General features: G+C 39.3%; 1 protein-coding gene and 1 long non-coding RNA gene across 2 annotated transcripts in view; one reads left to right on the top strand and one right to left on the bottom strand.

Moving 5' to 3' along the window:
• Positions 1 to 3,023, bottom strand: part of BNC2 (basonuclin zinc finger protein 2) — a gene marked incomplete at its 3' end in the record, with an annotated part of 331,914 nt that extends 328,891 nt beyond the window's left edge. The window contains exon 1 of the mRNA XM_082497584.1: positions 2,955 to 3,023. Within this exon, the coding sequence (XP_082353710.1) occupies positions 2,955 to 2,957 (3 nt within the window). The 5' untranslated portion in view covers positions 2,958 to 3,023. The remainder of the gene's footprint in view (positions 1 to 2,954) is intronic.
• A 359-nt stretch (positions 3,024 to 3,382) lies between these two features.
• On the top strand, positions 3,383 to 23,981 carry LOC309683779. The gene is made up of 3 exons (XR_014270243.1): positions 3,383 to 3,458; positions 22,000 to 22,041; positions 23,747 to 23,981. It is a non-coding gene; the product is annotated as an uncharacterized lncRNA (long non-coding RNA).
• The last annotated feature ends 1,879 nt before the right edge of the window (positions 23,982 to 25,860 follow it).

The raw sequence follows: 25,860 nt of genomic DNA, 5'->3' as shown, positions 1-25,860 counted from the left end.
AACTAAGCAGACCTGTTCTTCATTAACTTAAGCTCTCTTGGGACGTCACACACTACCTGTCCATGGGCTTATTGAACCGCCTAACCCTCGCCTCTGTACCATTCTTCTGGGCCCAAGTGAATCATATCCTGCTGCTGACAAGTTAGCAGGGGACTGCGGCTGCAACATGAAAGTACTTTTCTTTCTTGTCTAAATCAGGCAGATTTTTGAAAAGACGACACAGCACTGACTCGTGACATGGCAAGATGAAATGAGAGGTCTGGGCTGGTCTTCGAGCTGTGCAGATAAAAGTAATCAAATGACACTCCTGGAATGCAAATTGGCATTCTTGACTGCAGCAATTGCACAACCATGAAACATCTCTGACAGCAAGCAAGATTAGGACAAAATGTTATGTAAAGCACTGAACTCAAAAACTCACTAGAAAATTCAAACTGTAACACTTACATTTTAATATACCAATAGTCATCTCTGCTTTTGTCTGTTCCTTCACTTTGTTTAATGTAATCACACACCCATCTTTCACAAATACTTCAACAATAAAAAAGCAGTGTGATTAAAGACAGATCTGCTCAGTTTTTTCCCCTAAAATGTCACAGTGTGGTATTTTTACAAAATAATGTACCAAGGCAGGGGTCTTCTGTTACGTGTGTAAGCGTTGCGCTTAATGAACACTGTCACAACCCCAAGTCTTAAAAGGAGTTTCAAAATTTGCTCATAGCAAATTAGTTTATAATTTACATTTATATTTTCCTGCCTCTGGATCAGGTAAAGATGGATCATTTGAAATACTTAGTGAGTAAATTTTAAAATTCACGTGCTTTCAGAATTTAAAGCAGAACACACATAGAGCTAGATGGTTCATTAATACTGGACAGCTTAAAATGAAACTACAGTGTATCACACAGCTCATATGCCCCATTAAATTTCAGATTAAAAATTCCTGCAATTTTTAAGGGCAAGGAAAGTTCCACATACTTTTACAGGAACTTGGTATTCTTGTGCAGATCTGCTGATCAGGCTTATTAAATATTACTGTCTGAAATGAAGTCAGTAATTAAACTGTGAACATTTGTATCTGAAACTATGACAAAAACACTATCCCATTTTAAAATTCATCTATGGAGATGCGTTATAATAGAGAGAGGGAAATGGAAGATAATGAGAAATAAAAGCCCATTTCCACTAGAAAATATTTCAATGACTGTAATACACGGCTAACATACAGGTTAAGAAAAGAAATATGTAATATCCTGCTTTGATTTCTTACTTAAAAATAGCTTCAAACCATTTTAACTGTCGGCCAGACACACACACAAAAAGACACTCGTTGCCACTTTAATCCTGGGTACACCGGATTATTACATGATGTCTTTTGTGCATCAATTTTACAACAGCTTGACTCTAGGGTAAATGGGAACCATCATAAATCGCATGCTGCTTTCAAAACCACTTTAATTTCTGTCAGCGTTACTGTAACCACAGTCCTGGGCACAGGCTGCTTTTTCCCCCCTCCTTTTTTTTTTATATTTTTATTTTTATTTTTTTTATTGTTGCCGACATTTGACAGTTGCATCTCCTACACTCCAATTGTGGCTTTGATCACTGAAACAAGACATGTCATGTTAGGCAGAGAAGGGAAAAATACAAACCCTCCATCTCAAGCCCTCCCTTCATTCACACAGACACACACTGTATCTACAGCGTGAGTGCTGTATATACATACAGACATGTATGTATTTACATACATACACATATATACATATACACACACATGTGCACACATGCGTGCACACATATGTATATTCAAGGCACACAAGGCAGATATATAACATCCCTGGAGCGAGGTGACAAAAGCTGACTGAAAGCCAAGTGGTCAAACAGCGACTGAAAATAAACTACTTCATTGTATATGGGCTGATTGAGTATGGACTGTTCATCACTGACTGGGGTCAGTCCACTTGTTAATACGAACAGTTATCATTATGCGTGTTCATGGCTCTAAACGTGCTTGTTCTTCGCAGCTGTTTAACCTATCCTCACATCACAACCCAGACAAACGGGCTTCGAATGGGGTCCTCAGTCATTTCCAATTTTAATTTTTAAATTAAGAAGTCGTGAAACCCCAAGCCCTGCTTGGCAAAGACCCTGCTGTACAGGAGACTGCGTGCATTTGCACATCACATGGAATCAAAGCAGCAAAAAACTTGTTCTAAGTTGTTTTTCGGGGGGCTTCCCCCCCCCCGCCCCCATCCCCCTTCTACACAGTTAGGGCATCGGCACAACTCTGCAAGTTCTGCAAACAGTCGCTGGTTGGAGAGGTGCAAACTGCAAGCACATGCACAACAAAACGAGAAAGAGTTAGGGAGGGAAGGTGGATTTACACTCCTGTCTCCCTGCCTCGGGCGTTGTTTCACACGCACACGCACGGTTCCCTACCCCCCACCCTCCCTCCCCTCCCCCGGCTCTCAGATGTTACCTTTACATTGTGTGCGAACCTTGCTCATTTCCGAGCAGAAGGTGGTGTCCAAAAAAAAAAAAAAAAATTAAAATAAAAAGCTCAGACCACCACCCTACGCCCGATTCAACCCCCCTTCACCTTCACTCTCCCTCCCTCCATAGGCACACGCGTTTTTCACACTTAGACCCTCAACCTCAGCGGAGGGAAGGAGGCGGTAAAATGCATGTGGCCGTCCCATTTCAACCCCCCAAACTCACTTAAAAAGTTCAGCACAGCCTCTTAGTCTCCCCCCCACCCCCATCCACGCAGCACGGGGCCGATTTATTTATTTGTTATCCTCCTCCTTCGCCCTTGCCCGGCTGCGTGTTTATTTGAAGGCTGAAACCCGCCGGACAGCGAGCGGGGCTGCTTGTGTTACTGCACCATTTATTAACCAAACCAAACCGAAGCACAGGCGAGAAGGAAAAACGAAAGGCTGCTGGAAACTTCTTACCATCTCTGCATGCTGGTTGTCAAGTGCACCCCCTGTCTCTCGATCTCCTCTCAGCGGCAGTGCCTGCACCCTTCCTTTTGCCTCTGGGCTCTCAGCGCCTCTCTCTTCCTCTCTTTCCCCCCCCTCTCTCTCTCTCCGTCTCGTCCCCGTCCCCGTCCGCCTCCCCCCCCCCCCCTTCCCTCCTCACTCTCTCTCACCCTCACACCTTCAGGTGATTTGAACTAAAAAATAATCTTAAAAAAAATACCAAACAACACCACAACAAACAAAACAAAAATATCCCCCCCCCCCCGCCAAAGACAGCAGCAGCAGTAGCGAGTCTCTCTTTTCTCCCCCCGCCCTCTCCCTCTGACTCTTGCAAAACTTCAGCCCCCAAAGTTCAGCCCGAGCAGCAGAGAGAGAGAGAGAGAGAGAGAGAGCGAGAGAAAGAAAGAGAAAGAGCTTTCAGCGGAGAGCTGGAAGTGATGGGAGGAGGGACCCAGGTTCGGGTCAGAGCCTCCACAGGTTGGTTTGTTGTTGTTGGGCTGTTTGGCTGGGGTAAGGGGAAGGGGAGGCGGCGGCGGGGGGGAGGCGGCGAGCGGGTCTGAGGGGGCAGCGTTGCTTCCTCCGAGCCCCGCGCTGCCGGGCAAGGGCGGCAGGCGGGGAGGCGGCGGGAGGGAAGGGGGAAGAGTAATCTGGGGGGAGGGGGGGGAGGGGGGGGCGAAAAAGTCACCCCCTCCGCCTCGTCGTCCCCCACCCACCCACCCAAAAAAAACCCAAATGTGTGTGCCAGGCGGGGGCCGCCCGCGCCCAGCTGTCAAAAACGACCCGCGGCCGCCGCCAACTTTGCGGTGAGGGCGGCCGGCGGCGCCGCGCGGGGCTCTGCCTCCTTCCCTCTCCTTCCCCCTTCTCGGCTCCTCTGCCCGGTTCCTCTCCTCGCAGGCAGCGGCTGCCGTCCCTCCCGCTGCTTCTCCTCTTCCTTATCGGCTCCAGGCGCCGCTGGAGCGAGCGAGAAGGGCGGCAAAGGAGAAAGGTGGAGGGAGGGCTGCGAGAGGTGGGGGAAAGAGAGGCGGCGGAAAATGAAGCGTAGCCCCGGGGAGGGGGGTAAGGAGCCGGAGGGGGAGAGCGTTAGAAGGGGAGCGAAAAGTTAGGCAGATGGAAAGTTTTCGCTTGTGGTGCCGGTTTCCCGCTTCCCACCCATTGCTCCATCAGCTCCCGGGGCTCGGCGGCGGCGGCGGCGGCTGCTGCTCGGTGTGGGATCTGAAGAAAATTTTGTAAAAGGGTGGGTTTTTTTTTTTTTTTTTTTTGGTTGTGGGGGGAAGTGTTGGGTGGACTGGGGGGGGGTGGGTGGAAAAAGGGAGGCGGGAGGAGGTGAGCCGTCACGGTTGTACGTTTGCAGGGAACAGACAAGAGTCACATCTGTGTGTGACACGCAGCCAAGCCCCGCGAAACCCTGCCCCAGCGCTGCGGCCCGCCGCGCGCAGGCACACAACGGCCGCCGAGCGCGCCCTGAGCGGGAAGGGGGGGGCGGGGGGCGGGCGCCCTGCCGCGGCCGCGCCACGTACCGCCCTCGCCTCGCGGCTCTGCCCGTTAGCGGCCGCCTCGCGCCGGCCACCTTCCTGCCCGTCCGGCGGCAGAAGGGGCCGCCGCCGCCCCGCCGATCCCCTCTCTCTGGGCGCCTTCACCCTCGCGAAACCTTCCCTCGGCCCCCGTTTTTTTGCCGCCGGTTTGAAGCGTTCTGGCCACATGCCGTCCGCTCAGGGCGCTGAGGGGGTGGCAGGTACCTAGTGCTTGACAAAGGGAAGGTGACGGAGGGCTCTCGTTCTTTATCTACAGGTACCGGTAGCCGGGCTCACCTGGCCATCCCTCGTGTCCTGCCTGTCAAGGCGCTGAGGGTTCACTAGTGCCACCCAAATTGGCTCCCTTCCTCAGGCTCTGTATAAATACGAGGTGAGGACTGGATCTTCAAAAAGTGAACGTCAGGAGAACTTTCCAGGTGCCTTGAAATACAAATGCTAGGACATTTCGCCTCGTGCTCCCTTTTGGTGGGACTGAACACTTTGATGACCCAGCAGGCACCTGGAAGAATCGAGAGGAGATGGGTCAAGTATAAGAAATAGGTAGCTGCTTGGCACTTCTGATTTTTCCTGCATCTGCTATGGACTAAAACAACAGCAAACTCTTAATGTAATGAACAGCATGTCCCTGTGAATTACCAAGTTTCCAGGCTTTTTACCAAATTTTGCCGTCTTTGTTATTTGTGCATTTCCTATGCCTGTCAGGAGAGGGAAGGGTAAATGATCTGTTAGTATCAAAACCAGGTTTCACGAAAAATGATTGTATATATCTCAACGTTATCTGTGTTTCTGTGGGAACTTTGTTCTGTTTTCTCCGTACTCATCAGACCTTTATCAGGTATAATACGTATCAGCTTATGGGCAGGACTTGCAGTGTCCACACTTCATCAGGATTAGTTTCGATCTTTGAGCTGTAGAGAGCGTGTTTCAGGCTCAGACAATGATTCATTTTTTAGTATTTTGCTTTTTTTTTTAATACAAATACCTTGACCAAGAAAGATTTTGAGTAGTTTATGGTCATTCTAAAGAATTCACAGGACTAATTAAGCCATTCTTCGATGCATTTTCTCTCAAAGGCGAGAGATAAGAAAAAAACTAGTTAATTATTTCAGAGTCACATTTTATTGTACATAAAGCCGTATTTGCCCTTTTGAACCAGTGAAGGGCCAAGAAGTTGCCAAAAAATTGTGTTCACACAGCCCCCTAGTGGTTAAAGCCTTGGCAACTTCATAGCCATGTCTACTTGCATGAAGGAGGGAGAATCCAAGCTAGTCTGATGCAGATTAAAAGTAAAGTGCTGCAATTTAAACTCGCAAAAAGGCACGATAACCTGCTAGAATAAAGCTATTCCATGTCTGTTACATGGCTGATCTTTACTTTGCAGTTTCACGGAAGTGAGTCAAAGGCTCTAAACAGTTACAACTTTGTGAAATAAAAGGCTTACAGTCGGTAGATAGCCATTCAACTAAATTTAAAACCAGCCTTCCTTCCTACTTTGGAAAAGTGACATTTTTTTAACTGCGGCTATGCGTTTGAAGGAAATATCCCTATATCACTAAACAAGTAGATTACAGTGATAGTAACCTATATCACACACTAAAAAAAATTACCTAAGCTCTGATCTGTCATTTCAAACAAAGAACCTGTTAAGTGTAACACAATCATTAATAGCTTCTAGTTACTTTATTTTTAAAGATTTTAAGTAATCTTGTATGAAAACTAATAATGCCTCATGGAGTCATTCCTTTGTTATCTTGTTTGATATTTAATTCAGCTTTTTTAAACCTCCCTTTTTTTTTTCTTCCACCTGTCAATAAGCCAGTGGCTTTTGTATTGACAGTATATTACAGCCTCTTGAAAGCTGCTGAGGAGGTAAAATAGCTGGAGGCAAGCTGGCTGTTGGGAGTACTGATTCTTGGGTTGACAGTATGGGATTACGGGATAAACATTGTGGAATAAGACATTTCTGCTCAAAGGATCGGGAGCAAAATAGCTAACTGGTGACATTTGAATATACATCATCATTACACTTCAAACTGAACAAGCTCCGAGCTTTTCTGAAGTTTTGCATCTTTCAGAATCACACTTTGAGTCACATAGGCAATAGAGTTTTAAACTTGCATTGAGTTCTTGCTTTCAAATTTTCATGCTATGTGGTTGTCCTGGTTTGAGGTAAAACAGAACCAATTTTGTTCAGTAACTTCGCTTCTTAGCTGGGCCTCTTCTAATAACTGAAATTAACTGCATATTGTGCAGACAATGTTCACTCTCTCAGAGTGATAAAACCAATGTTTATAGCTGATGCCCAGGCATGGTATGCAGAGAGGCTCTTGCTTATACTTATTGCTATCACACCCAAGGCCAACCAGCTTTGTTATTTGCCACGTTGGAGGGTCGGAAGCGGAAAAGCATAGTGGGGTCCCACCTGCAGGGAGGAGCGGACAGGACAGGTAACCCAAAACCGGCCAACAGGGTATTCCATCCCATCTGCCTCATGCTCAGTATAAAAGCTGAGGGATCAAAGGGTCAGCTCTCTTCCTTCAGTGGCTGACGTCTGAGGAGGACTCTGTTTGTCTGCCTTTGATCCCGACCGTGAATCCAGATCCGGAATCCAGTTCCCATCCGTCACTGAGTCCAGCCTGGGACTGCCCCAGTGCCAGCCGGTGACGTGATTGTCATCTCAGGAGCTTGATATGGTTTTGTATGTATTTCATTATTTTTTTTTATTTAATTATTAGTATTTCATTAAAGTAGTTTAGTTCCTTCTAAACTCATAAGTCTCTTTTTCCTACTCTGCCTCTCTCTTTGAAGAGGGGTAGAGGGGAGCATCTGTCGGACCCATCTGGGGTCTCTCAGGTCCCCAGTAGTGGATTTTAGCCTAAACCACGACAGTGGTATATCCTTAGATAATCCTAAGAAGATAGGGCCTTTGTTAAAATACTATACCATCCACCAGCAGAGTAACTTTTATTTCTTTATATTACTATGGTGACTGTGACATCTGCACAGGTCATAGATATCACAATAAATATCAACATACCTTTACTTGCAGTTCAATTAACACCTGAAAAGACAGCATACAGACTCAAGCTGTATTAGAGGACTGTCTTTGACTTCTCAAATTGTGTAATTATCTTAAATCTTGCACATCGTATGTAAGATTTCAGAGAGTAGGAGCAAAGCCTAAACATTTCCTTGTGTTTTAGACTAATGACACTTCTTAGTGAAGAGAGCAGCGTCTCAAACAATTTCAGCCTCATCAACAGGAATATCTATCCTATACAGCAAATACTTTCTCACTGTAGTTTTCCTTCAAAAGCAGTTATAACCACCATAAAGAATTAGTAGTACTCATTGGTCTGAGATTAATTAGCATGAATAAAGTTAGAAAAATATTTTTTTTCACTTTTAATTTGATTTTCCAGATTGGAGCACTGAGATGTTGCAAGTTTGAGATAGAGTCTGAGTAGGAACTGCAGCTTGAGAGGAATGGAAGTATAAGTCATTAAAATTGTGATGTCTCCAGAGTGTGGTATTTCCCTGCTGTCTTGATTTTCCTTCTCATGGAAGGAGTTTATGGTTCACTTCAATCTTCTTCCCATTTTGCAAACCTGGAGGTGCAGTCCAGAGGATGTGCCCAACCAACACAGCAGAGGCAGGACGTAAGGCACCAGTAGCCTGTAAGGGATTATAGCAACATATCAGACCAAAATCCTCCATATTTTGATGGGTGACAAGGTGAGAAAGAGCACTTCTAGAGAATACTGTAATTGAAATGTAAATGAAAAACCAGTTCACCGGTAGAAGGAATCTCCAACAGGGAAATTACGCCCAGCCCTGAATATAAAACCTATTTTCTGTAGTCCACAACTACTAAAGAGGAAAAGAATCTAATTCAGCATCAAATTAACCATCAACATTTTAGACCAATACCATTATGAAGTCCTAATCTGGTTGTTCATTTTATTCAGAAATATAGTGGTAGCATCTATTTGTGTACTGAACATTTATACTAAGTTCCTATGCTGAGTATTACTCTGCAATAGATAGCATGGCTTATAGCATGACTTACACAGAAGGTAGTCTGCTACTTCCTATTAGAGATTTATCTTTTCTCTTTTTTCATTTTTTTTCTTTTTTTCCTCTTTTTAAACATTTTTATTTGAGTTTGATGCTAATTCATCTGTCAGATTTTGACATTTTGGGAGAACTTCAACCATTTTCAAGAATCTAATTAGGAAAGAATATCTGTGCATTTATTATAGAAAAGGGCCTAATTCTTTACCTGGAAAACTATTATTTCCTGGTGTTCTAGAGGAAGAGTTTGAAGTTTGACCTATTGTAGGCAGGGCATCAAGGATACTACTTGTGAAGGAGTTTATCTAAACTTAGCTGTGGACCACAGGGACCTGAGCCAAGAAGTGAAAACTTAGTGACCAACTGTAAACATTTTGTTTAAAGAGTGTTGCCCAGGACTACACAAGACCTAAGAGACAAGGGTAGAATCTAATTCTCCAGGGTGGGATTTAACTGCTTCGTCTGCTTTAACCGTAGGTCTTTCTTTCTGTTTCTGTCTCATTCATCACACACCTTAAAACTTCAGCAGTAGGTAAGCAGGAGTCTTACAAAAGAAGCTTCATTCTTTATACAGACACTCATTTTCATTTAGAGAACGTCACCCATTCTGTGTACTTGATACAGACAGGTCTTGCAGGGAGAAAACAGACATGATCATATAATTTCAGACACCATGTACTCATCACATGAAAGGGCTGAATTAATGTGGTGTAGACACTTGCAATGGTAACGTTTCTTAAATTCTGAACATGTAGCTTTCTAACCCCTGTTAACCAACTGACAAAATTCACTATAAAGTTCATAAAAGTATGTTAAATAATAATACAGATACTTTAGTGTTCTGAGTCAAAAAGCATTTTTGTCATTCAAGTAGTGACTTTAAGAGCAGCTAGTTATGTTTCCTTTGCCTGTTGCACTAAAATCCTGAAGGTGATTTGAAGTCTTCCCAGCATTTAAGTATTGCTAGATCCTCCCAGTCATAACGGTGTTTTTTGGAGATGAAAAAAGGTTGTCTGCAGCATATCCATCTTTTCTTTTTGTACCATATCCTCTGTACCCAGTCTTTTCTAACTCTTTTTTAGAGGTTGCTACCACACAGTTTGATTTATCCTAAACTTTCCCAAATGCATTAGCAGATGTTCTTAAAGACAAACGTGCTTCCAGTACTTTATGAGCTCAGCTGAAAGAATATATATTAAAAGCAATAGATATAGATGTTACTTTGTAGTTCTACAACAGCTTTTGTAAGGGACATTAGAAGGTTTTAAAGATGAGCGAAGAAGCAAAACTGTTCAACCCACTTTAGAGATGAAGAGAATAAGGTACAATAAGTTTCAGCAACTTGCTTAAAGTAGTAAAGAAAGTAAAAATACTTCTTTTGGATCTATTTGCTAGTTGTATGGTCATCCTTTCTCCAATAAGAATACAAACGTTTACATTTAAGAGCTCTCTAGATTGAAGTTTCTTCTTTCTCTGTTGTCACTTCCAATCTCTGTCCATCAAAATTGTTTTCTGTAGCTTAGTAATTGCTAGTCAGAGACCACACGTGGTGTTCTTTATGCGTTCTGGAATATGTCTCAGCTTATCTCATATAACACTTGAGGGTATTTTTCCCAAGTGAATCTCAATGTTTTTCAGTTCTCTTAGTGTTTTACCATTTGTTTTCCTTATATTACTCCAGTCAAAAGTGATTGCCTTGGAGAGTTAGTTGTAAGCATGATGGGAAAGTCTCTCTTTTTTCTTATCCAGTTTAACTGCTTTAGTCTTGAGCTTTAATTGTTAATGGGATTTTACTTCTTTTATCCTAGTATCTTACAATGAGCATTTGTGCACTTAGCTTGCTTTCATAAATGACCTTTAACAAATAAAATGCCCCAGTCAAAGCTAACAGTGATTGGTGGCTCAGTATCTTAAAAGCAGCAAAAATCTCAAATGTGATATTGCACAGCAAGTCACAAAATCTGTCATGTCCAGTCTTGAAAGATTACTGCTAAGATTTCCCTACTTTTAGCAGAACAATTTTTCTGCTGTTTACACCTTGCTTAAATGGAGAGTTAAAATGGATGTGGCAATCTAAGCTGAATACAGTACAGAACATTAAAGCAATCTTTTAAGTAATGTGGCACCGTGACTTCTCATGCATCATAACTTCTTTATTCTTTTTTTCTTTCTTTTATAATTGCTTCAAATATTAAAATACTATTTGATCTTCATGTCAAGAGAAAGAAAAGAAGGCAGAATTGACAGCTTGATCCTTGCTTTCCTTCCAAAGACCAACTTTTAGGTTTTGACCTCTCCTAGCAGAGGATTCAGCTACTCTAACAGCAGATACTTAACAGGGCTTGTTTGAACTTGAGCTTGGTTCTAAGCCTCACATCCAAAGATCTAGTTAGAATGTCGGGTACTTTCATTGCTCTTTAGTGCAAATACTTTGTTGAGGACATCTGCTAGCCTTCTTTCGCACATTGTGGCCAGGTGCAATTGCAAAAAGAAGGTGTAGACTTTGCTATAGGCATTGCTTAAAAATCTGAGGAAACCGAAGAAACTAGAAAATGAAAATATTGTGTCCAAAAACTACTTACCTTTTTAAAGTACTTTTTTATCCATGCACTTCTACCACTGGATCATAAGCCAAATGCTGTTTGGAATGGACAGTGCTGTCCAGATAGAACTATGAATTTGCTTTCTGTCCTTTGGCTGCCCATGGTCAGTTAGTTTGATTTTACATCCGAAGGGTTGGTCTTGGACCTTGGACCAATTGCTCCAAGTTTGTGGATGTCCTAGTTGTATTTTCTGAATTAAAAATACTAAATTGACCTCACCTGTATACGTATATTTACATATATAAAAGGAATAAAAGGAATTCATTCCATGTGTGTATCGATAGACAAAGAAAATAAGGGAAATAGCAAACTGTTGGCTAAATAGTTCTTTTTAATACCTCAAAATGTTTTAGTGTCAATTCAGAATTTAAATGTGGATCTTTCAGCATTCATAACTCTTCTAGTTTGTGAGTATCAATTATGCAGGGCAGGACAGTCTTTCATTATATTTGATTTCAAAGATAGAAAAATGTGACTTTCTACTATGAAAGTTAATTTACACATATGCTTAGAGAGACTTTCTAAAATCCGCCCTACCATTACTGTGACTGGATACCTCTCTCAGAGCCAAGCTAGATGTGAGGAGTACAGGGGAATGGCTCTGAAGAAGAGACAAAGGAAGCAACCATTTGAACGACTGCAAGAAACTCTTTGTTGTGAAATACTCTCCCAGAAAGGCTGGCTATTCTTAGAATATGGGACTGAGTCTGTGGCAACTGAGGTTCTTTTTGTAAAATTATGCTGTATATGGTGAACATTTTAATGTGACCCTCTATTTTGGATTTCTTGGTGCATCTGAAAAGCTTCCTTATGCATGTATCCTCTGCTATATGACTTTTGCAAATGAATACACTGTGTACAAGCAAAAGACTTATTAATGTTCAATACACATAAGTAAAAAAGTAGCACTCTGATTGCCTTTGTGATCTAGACACTGTAATTTTAAATGTTCTAGTACTCAGAAGCATCAAGACAATTATAATAGTTCCTGCAAAAAAAAAAAAGAAGCTGTATAACACACACATACACACATCCCCCCACCCCCAATCTTGCTCTGAAAAACAGCTTTTAAACCTGTCCCAGTCCAAGGTGTCAACATTGTTCCACAGATCACTGTGATGAGGTCAAGTTTCTTCTGCCTGACCTGTTACTGCCAATTAGTGGGTATTGCACTGGTAGCAAGCTAAATTTATTACTGCTAAAGAAGATAAGAACGGTGACAACTGTTACAAAATCAAGATCTCAGCAGCAGTTATTTTGCATCTTCAGTTCGGTGACATGACTAGAAACTAAAATATTTGAACTTAAAATATCAGCTTTACTACTCCATAGTCTATGACTGAATAATCACAGAATTAGCTGAATCTTCAGATACATATGCCTAGCAGCTACAGTCTTGTGGGTTTTGGTGGTGTGGAAAGTACATGAATCCAAGCTTTATTGTCAGTGCCTCCCATAACATTATTGCTATTTCCTGTTTCAGTCTTTAATAATATAGGACAGGTTAGGGTTTCTATATGTTTTCTTCTTTCTCCCCCCTCCCCCCAAAAGAAAAAAAGTTTAAAGAATGGTTTAAATACAGTCCAAGTCACATTTTTGAAAGGAAGCTGGATAGTTACTGTCTGCATTTTTCTAATTCATTTCACATATTTCTCTTAAAAGACAAATAGTACTTCCTTGTAACTTCTTCAGCTTCTTTGTGTTCTTACTCCTTTACAGACCAAACACACACACACACACACACAAAAGAATTGCTTAGTGGTCTGTAAGAGATGTTGATAGAATTGAAATAATTACTTAAAAATGGGAGCTAAAATAAATCCTATATATGACAGAAAGGACAATCTTTAATTAGAGTGCCACACTTATGCAGAGGAAAGACACAGACATCTGGTCCTCCATGTATAGTTTTAGGAGGCATTTATTCAGGAAATCTGTTGTAGAAACATACCAATGGATACATTTTTCCAGACTCCAGAGGAAAATGCTATTCATCAGGAGTGCAACTAGCTCAGAATACCTCATTTGGTAACAGACAGGCATCAAAAGGAAATACATGATGAGTTGCTTCTAGCTCTCATAAACTTGACTCTTTATTTGCCGTATTTGAAACAATTTCACTCACCTCCATCCTTTAAAGCACTTTATTGTATTATCATAAAGGCTGCACCAATAATTTAGGTTCTGAATTTAATCACTGATACCAGGAAAAATAAATCCGTCAATATGCAAGTAGCAACAGGTTACTGGTATTGTGCCTTTTAGATGAAAAGTAGGTAGTGATGGTGAGCAGGAGACACAAACCATTCAGCATCACCACTGTATGTGACAAACAGAGATATGTTACTTCATCTTAAACTGGATCTGTGCAGTGTGTACGCCACCTTGAATTCATGGAATTGCAGAGTTTTGGATCTGGATGAAATCTCAGGACTTCTGTCTGTTTTAAGAAAAGATGGGTAGAACATCTCTAAGAGATTTTGGTCCAGAACTCTCTAAAAAATCCCACCATACCCTTCATAAGTGGCCTACTCCAGTACTTCACTACCTTTAATATTAGATTTTCCTATTAGCTAAGCAAAATATTTTTTCCCTGTAAATCAACTGATTCTTTCTTGTCCTATCCTAGACAGACTTCATATCAGACTTTTGAACACTGGAAGACCTTTATCATGTTTTTTCCAGACTTCCACCACCCCCATAGACCAAACAATGCTTTTGCTTCAAGTATACCTCACAGGTATTTCTGAAAATTATTAGCACTCTTGTTGCTTTTCCCTGAGTACTACTCAACTTACATAAATGTCAGCAAGTTCACTGGACTGATTTGCAAATAGTTCTCTAGCTGAAGCTTCACATGATCCATAGACAATAGAGTAATTACCCCATGTATTTTATATACAATGTTTTTGGTAATATAGCTAAAATGGCATTTGCCTTTTAATATCATACTGATGTAGTCAGTTTATGTTCCATTCTAACTTCACCTCCCTATCTGTATTACTGTGATCCACAATATCCAAGATTTTAGTCTTTTTTTACTTTTAAACAATCCCTTCTTACTTGCTTTCAGTTTACTGAGACCATATAAAATATGCTTTATTCTGTCACCAAAGTTGTTACTAAAATCATGATCAACTTTGTAATTCTCAAAATTCTTCTGTTCCAATAAGACATGCCATGTGTTTCAAGACACAGCTGAGCCAAGTAGTTGTGACTCTGCTGATACAAAGACTGCCAGCGCAGTTACAAAAACAGTACAGATGTTATCAAGTAGGACAGAACCAAGCTAATGCTTTTACCTGACTCTTGGAACCCATTGTAGATAGTCTGGTATCCTGAAAAGCTTATCCATTTAGGCTTAACTACAGCCTTGCCAATAGAGCACAGTGGAGTTACATCAACTAACCGGTGAAGACCTGTGCGTTCTTCTCTGAAAACTGCCTTCTAAGACCTACCCAGGATAACAATTTTTAAGACTGCTAAGCTCCAGCTTGGCTTGACATAGAGCTGTGCGTTCACTTAACGTTGGTAAAAACACTTAACATCAGTAAAAACTACATCTCCCATAATGACATATTCTCAAGTTTGAATCATTTATTTCAGATTTCTTGGTATTTTGTGCATGGCTCCCTTCTTTGTAAAATCACCCTAAGAACAGCATCAGTTCAGCATTTTCCTGCTGTGCATCTTCACAGATTCTTGGATGAAAGATGTTATATAGGCATGAACATAGCTGTCTGTTTGGTCAAGTATGCAAAAGCAGGGAATCAAATTGAAGTCTTTTGCACTGTCTTGCAGACCACTAACCACAGTAAAGATATTTGGCTGGCTCAGAACTAGCATGTGATACTTAAGTCATATTCAGACTCGGGATTTCTTAAATCACTGTGTTCTCAGGAAGAAATAATTTTTGGACTGAGGGCAGGATGATTGTTTTGTCTTCTTGTAAATCTTTTCAGATACTAGTTGTGATTACAGTATGAAGTAAGAGATCTCTCCAGTGTGATATTCACTAAATGCATCTCAGATCACAGTCAAAATCAGAAATTTGTGAAACTTATAGGACCGTCTGTTCAGAGTAGAAAAATATTTTTGCAGAAATGTGTTTATGTAAGCAACAAGAATTAAGTCAAACACCAGAATTAGACAGCTTTCAGATAAAGGCTGTCCAAAGATACTTACAATGCTGCAAAGCTTATAGTTATATTAGAAGAAATTAGTTTGTCTCATGCAGACAGTACTAGGCATCTGAATTTAACTTTTAAAAATTGTTCAGCATTTAGGATTGGTTACAGTAGTCTTTATTAGTACAGAGTCTCAAGAATGTAAGATTTCAAGCCATGCAGGAAACACAGACTCCACAAAAAGGAAAGTTTGGATCTGTGAATTAGATCTGATAGGTTGAGAGTGATTTAACCTAATGTTTTAATGCAGAACTCGGGCACCATTTAACAGGGAATGGGTATACTTCATCCCCTCTTGGTAATTTGTGTTGATTTTCTTGTGTCTTGTGAACTTCCCGCAGTCATTTGTCATTAAAATCAGTTCTACTGGCAGTCAGGTTTCCATGCTGAGAGCTAGGAAGGAAAATAGTTATGATTAAAAAGACGTACAGCTGCTATTACTGACTCTGAATAGTTTATTTTGGACACTCTAGATTATGACTTTCGTTTCTTTTTTTCCCACTTTTGGGTAAAAGCTTGGGTGTGTGCTTGAAAAAACAGGTCTCCAATGAGGGTGGAGAATGCCCATTTGTTACCTGATTCTGTGTGCTGTTTAGGCAGTGTAGCATATTTGAGATAAACAGCACAATTGAAAATAACATAGTTGTTGTTACTACTAGTACTACTACTACTACTTCTTAAGACAAATAGATATATTTACTTTGTTTTCCACAAACATAGGGCTCCCTTAGTTTAAGGGACCACAATCAAATTCAGACTATGTCCTCTTCTATACTTTAAAAGACATTTCAGGCTCTACATATTTTTATTATCTTATTTTTCATGGTATATTAAAATAAATTCTGTCTTTGCTTTCCCTTATTAACATTGATAGAAGGGCAAATAAGTGCAAGTGGATCATACTCAAAATTCTCTTGAATGCATGAAGTGAACAAAAGTAACTGGTTTCAGTTCTCTTAGAAGGAACTAATAGTCCATCTCAGGAAGTAGTTAACTTTTCAAGCTCTTCAGAGTTTGTGTTGATATCGTCTAATAATGTGGTTTTCATATCCTTAGCAGATCAACCAGGTACAAAAAGTGTATTGATGTTTAATTATCAGCAAATATTCTAGAGAACACCTGTTGACACCAATCATTCAATTCTTAGTACTTTGTAACACTGACAGCTGCACTTCTAGACAGTCTACCTGACTCAGGCACTCAATTTCATCCTGCTGCAGAATTCCTTCTGTGAGTACTCGGAATTGCTTGTCCCAATGTATTTTGCCTCCAGTACTGATCTATTACCTCCAAGTGACTTACTTACCTAAATGCTTCCTCTCCTTGTTCTAGTTTTGCCATTTTCTCATGTTACCATAGTCTTCTGCTTCTCTAGTCACCATAGACAGCTGTATTCTCAAACTCTCTCCACTTCTTCCTCTGCTCTCCATGTTAGATGGTATAATCTCCAAAGACTAGTAACATTCAGTACAACTTCTCTTTTAACTCTCAAGCCACTTATCTGTCACTCTCTTATCTATCACTTCCATCCTGAGACAGATTTTTTCCATGAATTAAAAATAAGGAGAAAGATTGAGTATTTAGATGAAACAAAATTGACATGGAAATACATAAATTACTATACTCATTTTCCACATGAAATAATTTATATAACATACGTTACGTTAGTAAATATACTTCATACTTTCGGGTGCCTTTTAGTAGTAGCAGGCGTGTCTTTGGGATCAAAGATGCTGTGATCTTAACATATATTATAAATTGTTTGTATCAACAAAAGTACTTTTCAAGATTGCACTTATTTTTTACATATTAACAAAGATACTATTCACAACTAAAGGTACTTACCAAATAGCAGTTACTCTAGGGGAGGAATGTCTCATGGGGCACCCCAGGGATTCTTGGGAAAATTTGGTTCAATTTTGTTTTCCTTCTTATTTTTTTTGTGTGACCTCAGTCCAGTTACAGGCTTTTTGTGGTTCAGTTCCTCCTGCGTAAACTGGATGTTATAAGAAGTTTCCAACTTACAGGAGTAGAGAGAGGTGTACACTTGGCTATGAGATGAAGAGAGTGGTCATTAAATATACTGCACTGGAATAGTGCAGCTTTTGACAAAAAAAAAAATTTCAGCTCTACAGGAGCATTCTTGGAACTGTAGAATCCTGTGCAAATCTTACCAGTTTCTGCTCCAAATACAATTTCTGCTCCAAATACAAGGTACATTTCCTGACTTTGTTGCATCTAGTGTAAACATATAGCAGGGTAAATTTTTATGAAGTTATAGAAATATTCCAAAGCAGTCCAGTGTATGTTCTTCTGCTGCTAAGAAGAGGCTGAGAGGGCATACAAATTACGTTGCTGAGACACTGCTGAGATAAAATTGTGAGAAGAGTAACGAAAAATCTCAGTGTACAGAATCCATTTAATGGCTTATAGCAAAGGCAGGCAAGTGGAGATTACGATGCAAGGCACCCTAATAATGTTTGTGAAGTCCCCTGTTAAATAAAAGGAAAAAATTGAACATGTAGAACAGATAAAGAAGTGTAAGAGCTTGCATATGAAATAAACAGGAATGGATAACAGAGATGGATACATACTCTGTCGCTTATTCCTACATTTCCCTTTTTATGCCATTTTTGCAAGTAAAAAGTAATAGCTGATTACTATGTTTTTAGTATAGTAAATTAATCCTTTTCCACAGTGCAATTTACGCGTGTTTTCTTACCTTATTTGAGGCATATATTCAACTGTCTTTCAAATATTTTACAGATTTTTTTTACAGTATTTCTTGTTTTCCACTGTAATCTTATTTGTCTGCCCTCAAACACCTTTCATCCATTTGCTTCCAAGCCAATCTTTGATGCTTTTAAATTTCACCTTCATTTAATTCTAAATGTTGGATAAATATTTCCCTTAAGGTTTTAACACTATCAAAAATTATACTAAATACAACATAGCTACTAGTGAAAAGCAATCAAATTATTTTACTTTGGAGAACTAGCATGCACAATGCTGTGAGTTGCATCATGTAGTAAAATGTGGATGCTTTTCTTCCTTCCCTAAAAGAGTGCTCCTAAAAAATGTTGAAATGCAACTGGCAAATCACATGCCTTTCTAACATTTGGGAGAAAAAAAGGTTCCTGGTCAATTTACTATCTACTTTAGGTCTATTTACTTTATGTTACTTCAGAATATGACCAGCAATGAAATGACATCAATACCGAAATTTTTGTAATAAAACTCCTGCATCACTACAGGACTGCCTTCCTTCTTTTATGAAAGCAAGTCATTCACACAGTACTCTTGATAAGGCACCGACTATGTAGTAGGCAGTACCAATTCACCAAGGTCAGGGAAGAGTTTGGATATAGAGGCATTGAGCCTCAGGGAGGGGAAAATCTGCAGGGCAACAGATTACAAGCGGTTGGAAAGAGAAGTATTGATAGAATCCAGCAAAGCTGAAGCAAATAAAGTGACAAATCTCAAAGAGATTGAAGAAGAGAAAAGCGGCCCATCAGGAAGACAGCAAGTATTGTCACATGGCAAGGATGGGCAGGAGTCACAAAGACACCAAGAGGTATTTAGTTAACTGCTGGGAGAGACTAATACCAGCAGAAGAAAGATTGTGTTTGGGTCAGTTTTAGGGTCACTGATTATGGAAAACAAATATTTAGAGGAAAATATATATGGAGGAACGTTTAGGCTGTTGGAAAGCCTAGAAACTTTTAGCCTGTTATGGAAAGAAGCTGTGATCACAGAAGTTATGTACTCACTAAATATCAGAGAAAAAAATAGCATAAAAAGACCAAAGAGCTGCCACAAACACAAATAGTAAGTCATGAAAAGGGCACCATGGCAGAACAAGCTCAGGCCTGCAGAAATTAACTGACAGCCAGAGAGAATTCAGCTTCAGAGCGAACCCTAGATGCTAGTCTAGAATCTCATGGGATTTGTTCTGTATTCTTTTCAACTGCCCATGTAGGGCAGAAGTTGAAAATACTCCTTATTTTATGACAGGTCTTTCTATCTCTTTTCAGGTTGGAAAGTATTATGCTAATTTAATAGATTATTTACGTATTAGAAACCTGAAAAATGACAATGCAACATTACAAGAGACAAAGCTGCAAGGATATAAAGTATCAGGCTTTTACTACTCAAGATAGTGCTGATTCTACTCTTCAGGAAGTAGATTCCTATCGACTACTAAGTCCTTGGTCTGAAAGGCCTAGTCTTGATAAATCTGTGACCTCCTGGTTAAGCTTTACTCTCCTTTCTTCCCCTGCCCTGAAAATACCTTTTTCCTTATACACCTTCAGATTGTTTAGTCTCTGGTCAGAATAAGTGGTAAGAAAATGGAAACAAGAGTTTCTCTTGGGTATTTGTTCAAGGTTTTCAGGGAGTGGTGAAAGATGTTCTGACTGTGAACACCTGTAGCTGCGGCCACCAGTTCAGCTACTCCATAGTTCCTGCATCCAGGATGTCTTGCCACACTTTTCAGCAATATTGCACTCATTTTTTATTCCAGAACTTAAAGTATGTCAGTATAGAAGAGCAGATTCTTCAGTTTTGGTAAGGAAAAGTGAGCTTAGTGAGACTCTTACTAACCTTTGGTGGGGCAAGGTGATATTCAGTCACCTTATGCAGGACAAGAAGACAAGGAAAATGATGATGATGGCAGAAAAAGCATGTTTGGCAGAAGTCTGCACCATTGATGTGGGGTCAAGTGCAAAAAATAATACTCTAAGAAGAAAAGGACGGACAGTGAAATGTCTTTTGTTCCCATGATTATTTTTCTGTTTCCTCTTGATACTGGCTAAGAAAGGCCAATAAAGAGATGGAGCCAATCAATCTCTTTGCAGTGGAAAGAATGGAAGACAGGAAGGGGACATCTTTGGATATAAGTACAAGATTGCATAGCTTAATAGCCCCCGAGGGAGCAGATATTTTTACAGAAAAAAAAAACAACAACCAAACAACCGGAGAAGCTCCTTAAGATCCCAATGACAAAGTTACCCTGCTTTCAGAAGCTTTCATTTCTTACATGAAAAACTAACAAATGGAGTAGTAACAGAGGCTCCTGAGGGAGGTAAGTAAACTGAGACCCCCAATGAGTGGTGTCCGTACCATTCAGGGAGAACTAAAGATCATCCAGTTCAGTGTGCCAAAGCGTTTATAGCTTACATCCCAAGTTTCTTCTCTGCACTCTGCTGAGGCTTTTGCCAAATCCCTACATACATTAAAAATACTAACCACACTCCATACTTCCTTGACAGACTGCATATCAGGGGAGAATACAAATTCAGCCTGGATACTAAGTTTTTCTAGCGTATAAAACAGTCATATACAAGGATGACCAGTAGCGATTAAGCTATGGTACTACACAGAAGTTCCTCCATGTGAATTGAATTAATTGATTTATTAGTAGCAAAATAGCCAGGTGGGTCAGGCTAATTAAGACTATGATTGCTAATTGCCAACACTGGGGACAGTATGAATGGTTGCAGAGGCAATAGATGCACTCGGTTTGTAACAGCTCTATAAACTGCTAGATAGTTAAGACTGGGGAAAAAAAAAATAGGGGAGAAGATGTTGCTGAGGGTGGAAGTGTAACTCTTTGTAGGCTCCATTCAGATGAGGTCAAAGCATTCGGTCCTGTCAAGAACTTCTGTCATTCCTTAGCAGTCTAGGCCAGTGGTCTCCAAATTGTGCTGTGCACAATATAATCCACTGGGGTGCAGGAAGAAAATAATTTTTGTATCGTTAATATATAAATTAAAGAAAGTAAAGTATTTATTTTTTTATCTAATACTTTTGTAATTTCTATTTTTAAAATATTTTGGTGGTATATGTATATAATGTAGAAATTATATCATATTTGGAGTCCACTGGTGCAATTTAAAATTCAGAATATTTTTTTCTTCAGGTTTCCAATTTTCTGTGTATTTCAGTCTCTCTGCTATACTAGATAATGTCAGGTAGTTTGACTGCAAGGTTTAGGTGTTTTAAAGAAAAAAGAAATACAATGTGGTTGTTAGTGTTTATAAAACAATATTTTAATTTGATATTCACATGTATTTAAAATGGAATGTTTCTGTGTAATGTTTCATAAACCATACAATACAACTGTAGAGCCAAGTGGGAGCAAATGACTGTTATTTTCAGATTGTTTTACTAAACAATTGCTATGGAGAAAGTGCTGGCTAGAAATATGTGATCTAAATTCGGAAAATCTATTTTAATGTCTATATGACCATAGCTGTATTAAGCCTAAAAAAGAAATTGAGATAGTATGCATATTGTAGAAGACTGAGATTTTAAAACCTTAGATTTTGTAGATCAAAGAAATGAAAAAAACACCACAACATATTTCTGTCTATGGAATTGCTATGGAAGATGTTTTAAAGCAGTATCAACATTGTGATTTTCGAAGCATTTCTTATTCTGTACCTATCTAATTTATGCTAAATTAATTTAAAGAAAGATATGTAATTTTTTATACTGAACATTAGGTTCCTCATATTTCTTCCTTTATCAAGCACTACGTAGTTCTGGATTTTCCTGTTCTTAATGTCCCTCTCTTACCAGAAAATTTACTCAATTAAAACAAGATTATTCTTCTTTTCAGTTTGCCTGCCAAAACTGTTAACCTCCTTGGATGCTGACACAGGTGAGTTAGAGTGAACCAATTTCTAGAATTTACTCTGTGTTGATAGTGACACTCAGAAAAGTGATATCTTCTGTTCTCTATTCTCCATAGCTTGACTGAAGGACTATAAAAATAAAGGTTTCAGATAAATATTTCAGCTTGGTCTAAAGGAAACTTTTGCATGTGTGATTTTTTTTTTCATTTACCATAGCTTAAAAAGCAAAAGTGAAATGTCACATTGTATTAAAGAAATTCTGATTAGTAATGGATTTTAATGAATAACAATACTTGCAGAATTGCTTACCCAAATGTAATTCAATAATGATCACAAATCATTTTGTCTTGTCAGTCTTTGCCAACATACGTGGCAGGTTTGTGGGAGGAATGTTTATTTCCCATACTAGTTATATCTGTTTGGTTGGGTTTTTTCTAATTCCCTTGTTTCAGTTCACTTAGCTGGTATTGGACCTTTTCTCTATGGTGCCACCACGTCATTTAATTTTCTCAGTGGGATAAATTCTGGTCCCGAAAAAGCTGCTGGAATGAGAATTTCTCCAGTAGACTCCTGATGTTTTATATTTTCTTTAACATCATGTGCTTTTCCTAGAGGATGATAGTAATTTACTTACAGAAACATTATTTGATAAATAATAAACATTTTAAGTATTATTTCTTTTCATAGAGGTTAACAATATATGGCAATTCTGTGGAATTCTCTCTTCCTTAGCTTCAGTCTGATTTTTATTCTCCTGAGCTTAAAAGGTTAGGCAAGTTCTTTTCTGTGATGTGCCTGTGGGAATTTTAAGTGCATTATTTCACTAAGCAAAGCAAATTAAATTTATTATCTATCTGTATACCCTTTCTATCTCAAAACATTAGTTTTCATTTAATTTTTGGATCTTGTTTTGATAGATTGCTGCCAAAGGATTTGTGTGCAGTCTTTCCTAAGATCTCCCCCATATGTCACTATGTTCACGTTTCTATGCTGCCACACAAGTTGTCAAAGATGCCACATTTTTTCCCTTTTCTTCCTATCTGACACATCCCTGGCATTTGTTTCCAGTTCTGTTTTTTAAAATGTTTGAAATTAGATGAATTATCTGTCTTTTTAAAGCTACTTTAGTATTTATTCCTTACTTGATTGATATTATGCAGTAGTTTTTACCCCTTCTGTACCAAAAATAGAAGAAATGTAAATGTCACTTTCTGACCTCATGTCAAGAGCTTGTGGGTTTCTTTTAACTTGTTCCTTTAGAAATATTTTTGTTAGCTGTTTAGGATTAGATACTTCTTGCTTCAATTAGGGCCACATCGAAAGTAATATTCTTGCTTTGTAGCTTAGAAGTATTCAGTCTGTGGCCTGAACTGTCTGCTGTTAAGCTGAGAGTGTTGTGTGCTTTAGGTGATGTATAGGCATGATGTGCACAGCCTTTAGATATACCCCTATATAAGCTCCAGCTTGTGCAAAATGCTAAAATCAGCATTCTTACTAGTGCTTTGGTCTCACACAACATTGCTTAAATAGTTGTATGGGCAACACATTCAGTTTTACTGTTCTTGCAAGAATACATTTTGACTTGCAAAACAATACTGCAACACAGAACATCCACTTTCTGGGTGTGTTGTCTAACTGTGTGCCTGCAGTTCACCTCCTGAGGTCTTACACTGCTGACCTATGGCCTGACAAGTCAAATTTATTTGAAGCTCTTTTATATATCTCTTTCAGCTGCTACACTCCTCAAAGATGGAACTGTGTGTTGTCTATGGAGGGACGAGATGTATCACATACTTCAGGTTTTAGATCAGAGCTCAAAGCTCACTGGTTCCTTTGGCTTAAGCTGATTAACTGAGCTCTGCTGTTAATATCTGTGAAATGTCTTGGCAGACCCATCTGGAAGGTGTTATTTAAGTACAATGTGTATTGTATATACAAGTTAACTGTACTACAGTTGTTTTTCTGTAGGAACAAATGTATTGGGGTTTAATTGTTATTTTTAATGGATCAGAGTAAAATATTGTTCTGTTTTATTTGATCTCTGTCCCCTGGTGGTCTTCCTTTTTTTCTTTCTTTCCAACAGTGTGACATTTTCCTCTTTAGATTTTTAATTACGTCTCCAAGGACCTCCTGTATTAGCAATGGTGGTGGCAGTTTACCATTCTGAGACCTAACCCAGCTAGTTACTCCCAGGCTGTAGCAAGTTTTACAAAGATGATTGTTGTATATTTTAAAACTCCAATAGAGTTTGGGAGTTTATTTGAATAATGAAATAGCTGAAGTGGCCAAACCATTCTTATATCTGGCAACAGAAGAAACTACCACACTTATGGTTGTGTTACCATGGTCTATTCAGGTCATGGATCAGAGTCGAACGTGGAAATTCAGACCAGTTATTTCACAATAAAACTACTAATGGCATTGTCCTCATGAGGTGATCTGATCACATGCCTCTGTTTTTTGAACCTCTGCAACAGTACTTGAATAGCTCTTAAAATCAGACACTTTAGATATAGATATCTCTTTTATTCCTCTTCAGGATTATTACAAATAATGCTGCATTAACTACACTATATCTTCCTGGTTTCCATTCATTCTATCACTCTTCTTTATTGCGTCTCTAGATGTATCTCCATGCTACTGTAAGAAAAAAAAGTACAAGTTGCCCATCTTCCTTTTCATTCAAAAATGCTTCCCAAAAACCTGTTTCCCCTTGAAGTCCAAACAGAAGAAGTCAGACATTCCTCAGCACTGTCACACAGCATATTTGTAAGAGAATTATAGCAGAGGTGGTGTTAGTTATACAACATTAAAAAAATCAGAATTAAAAGTAAGAAGATAGCCTTAACAACCTGCAAGAAACCCTATTATCTCACTATCAAAACATGTCCTTAATTTCTTATTTTCTCAGTTCCTCTTACCTCCCCCTCATAATCAGAACATCACGTCTGATACAGGGTAGTTTTCAAGGAATTTGAGGCTGGTACTGATTTTTCAAGGTTGTTACAAAAAAGCATACTGTACATATGTATAAACACATGGACTTCATGAAGTTGCTTTTATTTATAAGTTGCATCTGGAATGCTAAGTCCTTTTTTTAAAAAAAAAAAAAAGTTTCATACCGAACAAACTCTGCAAACAAGGGTAGTCCAATCCAAGAGAAACCGTTATTGTGCCCATGTAGTTGCGGTGAAAGAGAAGACCCCCCTCTTCTGGCATGAGCTGGAGTAGCTCTCAGCAGAAGACTATAAAGTATGTTCAAAACCATGCTTTGATCACAAATAGGAATACACCTAGGAATAATATCTGTATAACAAATATTTCTTCCTCCATCACGTCCTCTGAAGTTTTCTTATGCCACACTTCCACACACAACTTAGTCCTCCACGCCAGCTCTCTGAATGTGTAGTTCTAACTTCTTTGCCAGAGATTGAACGCACAGTGTGTCACAGTCAGATTCTTTTCACATAGTTGTTCAGGACAAAATGTATGAAGAACTCTCTACGCCAAGCACAGAGTGGACTGCGCACTGATATTAAAAATATGCCCTGCAGTCTGTAGAAGGGAAAGCCTTTTGACAGGCAAATTCTCTTTGTTCAGGCAATATTATTTGCTGCATTCTTCCCTGAAGATGATCAGCAATTCCAGCTGGTGAGAAAGGACTGCTGCTAAAGATGTTCAGAAAACCTTCTGTATCCAACACTTCAATTGTTCCTGTAAATACAAGGTTTTGTCTATGATAAATATGTCTGTGAGAATTCTGTCCCAATCAGACTTCAAAGCAGAAACCTGTATGTGTATTTATCATTATGTCTTTTGCTGCCAGAAATAAAGAAGCATTTATA

Source organism: Vanellus vanellus (genome assembly GCF_965231255.1).
Source record: "Vanellus vanellus genome assembly, chromosome: Z".
In the NCBI taxonomy this organism is placed as follows: Eukaryota; Metazoa; Chordata; class Aves; order Charadriiformes; family Charadriidae; genus Vanellus; species Vanellus vanellus.
This window is presented reverse-complemented; position numbering and strand designations above follow the sequence as displayed.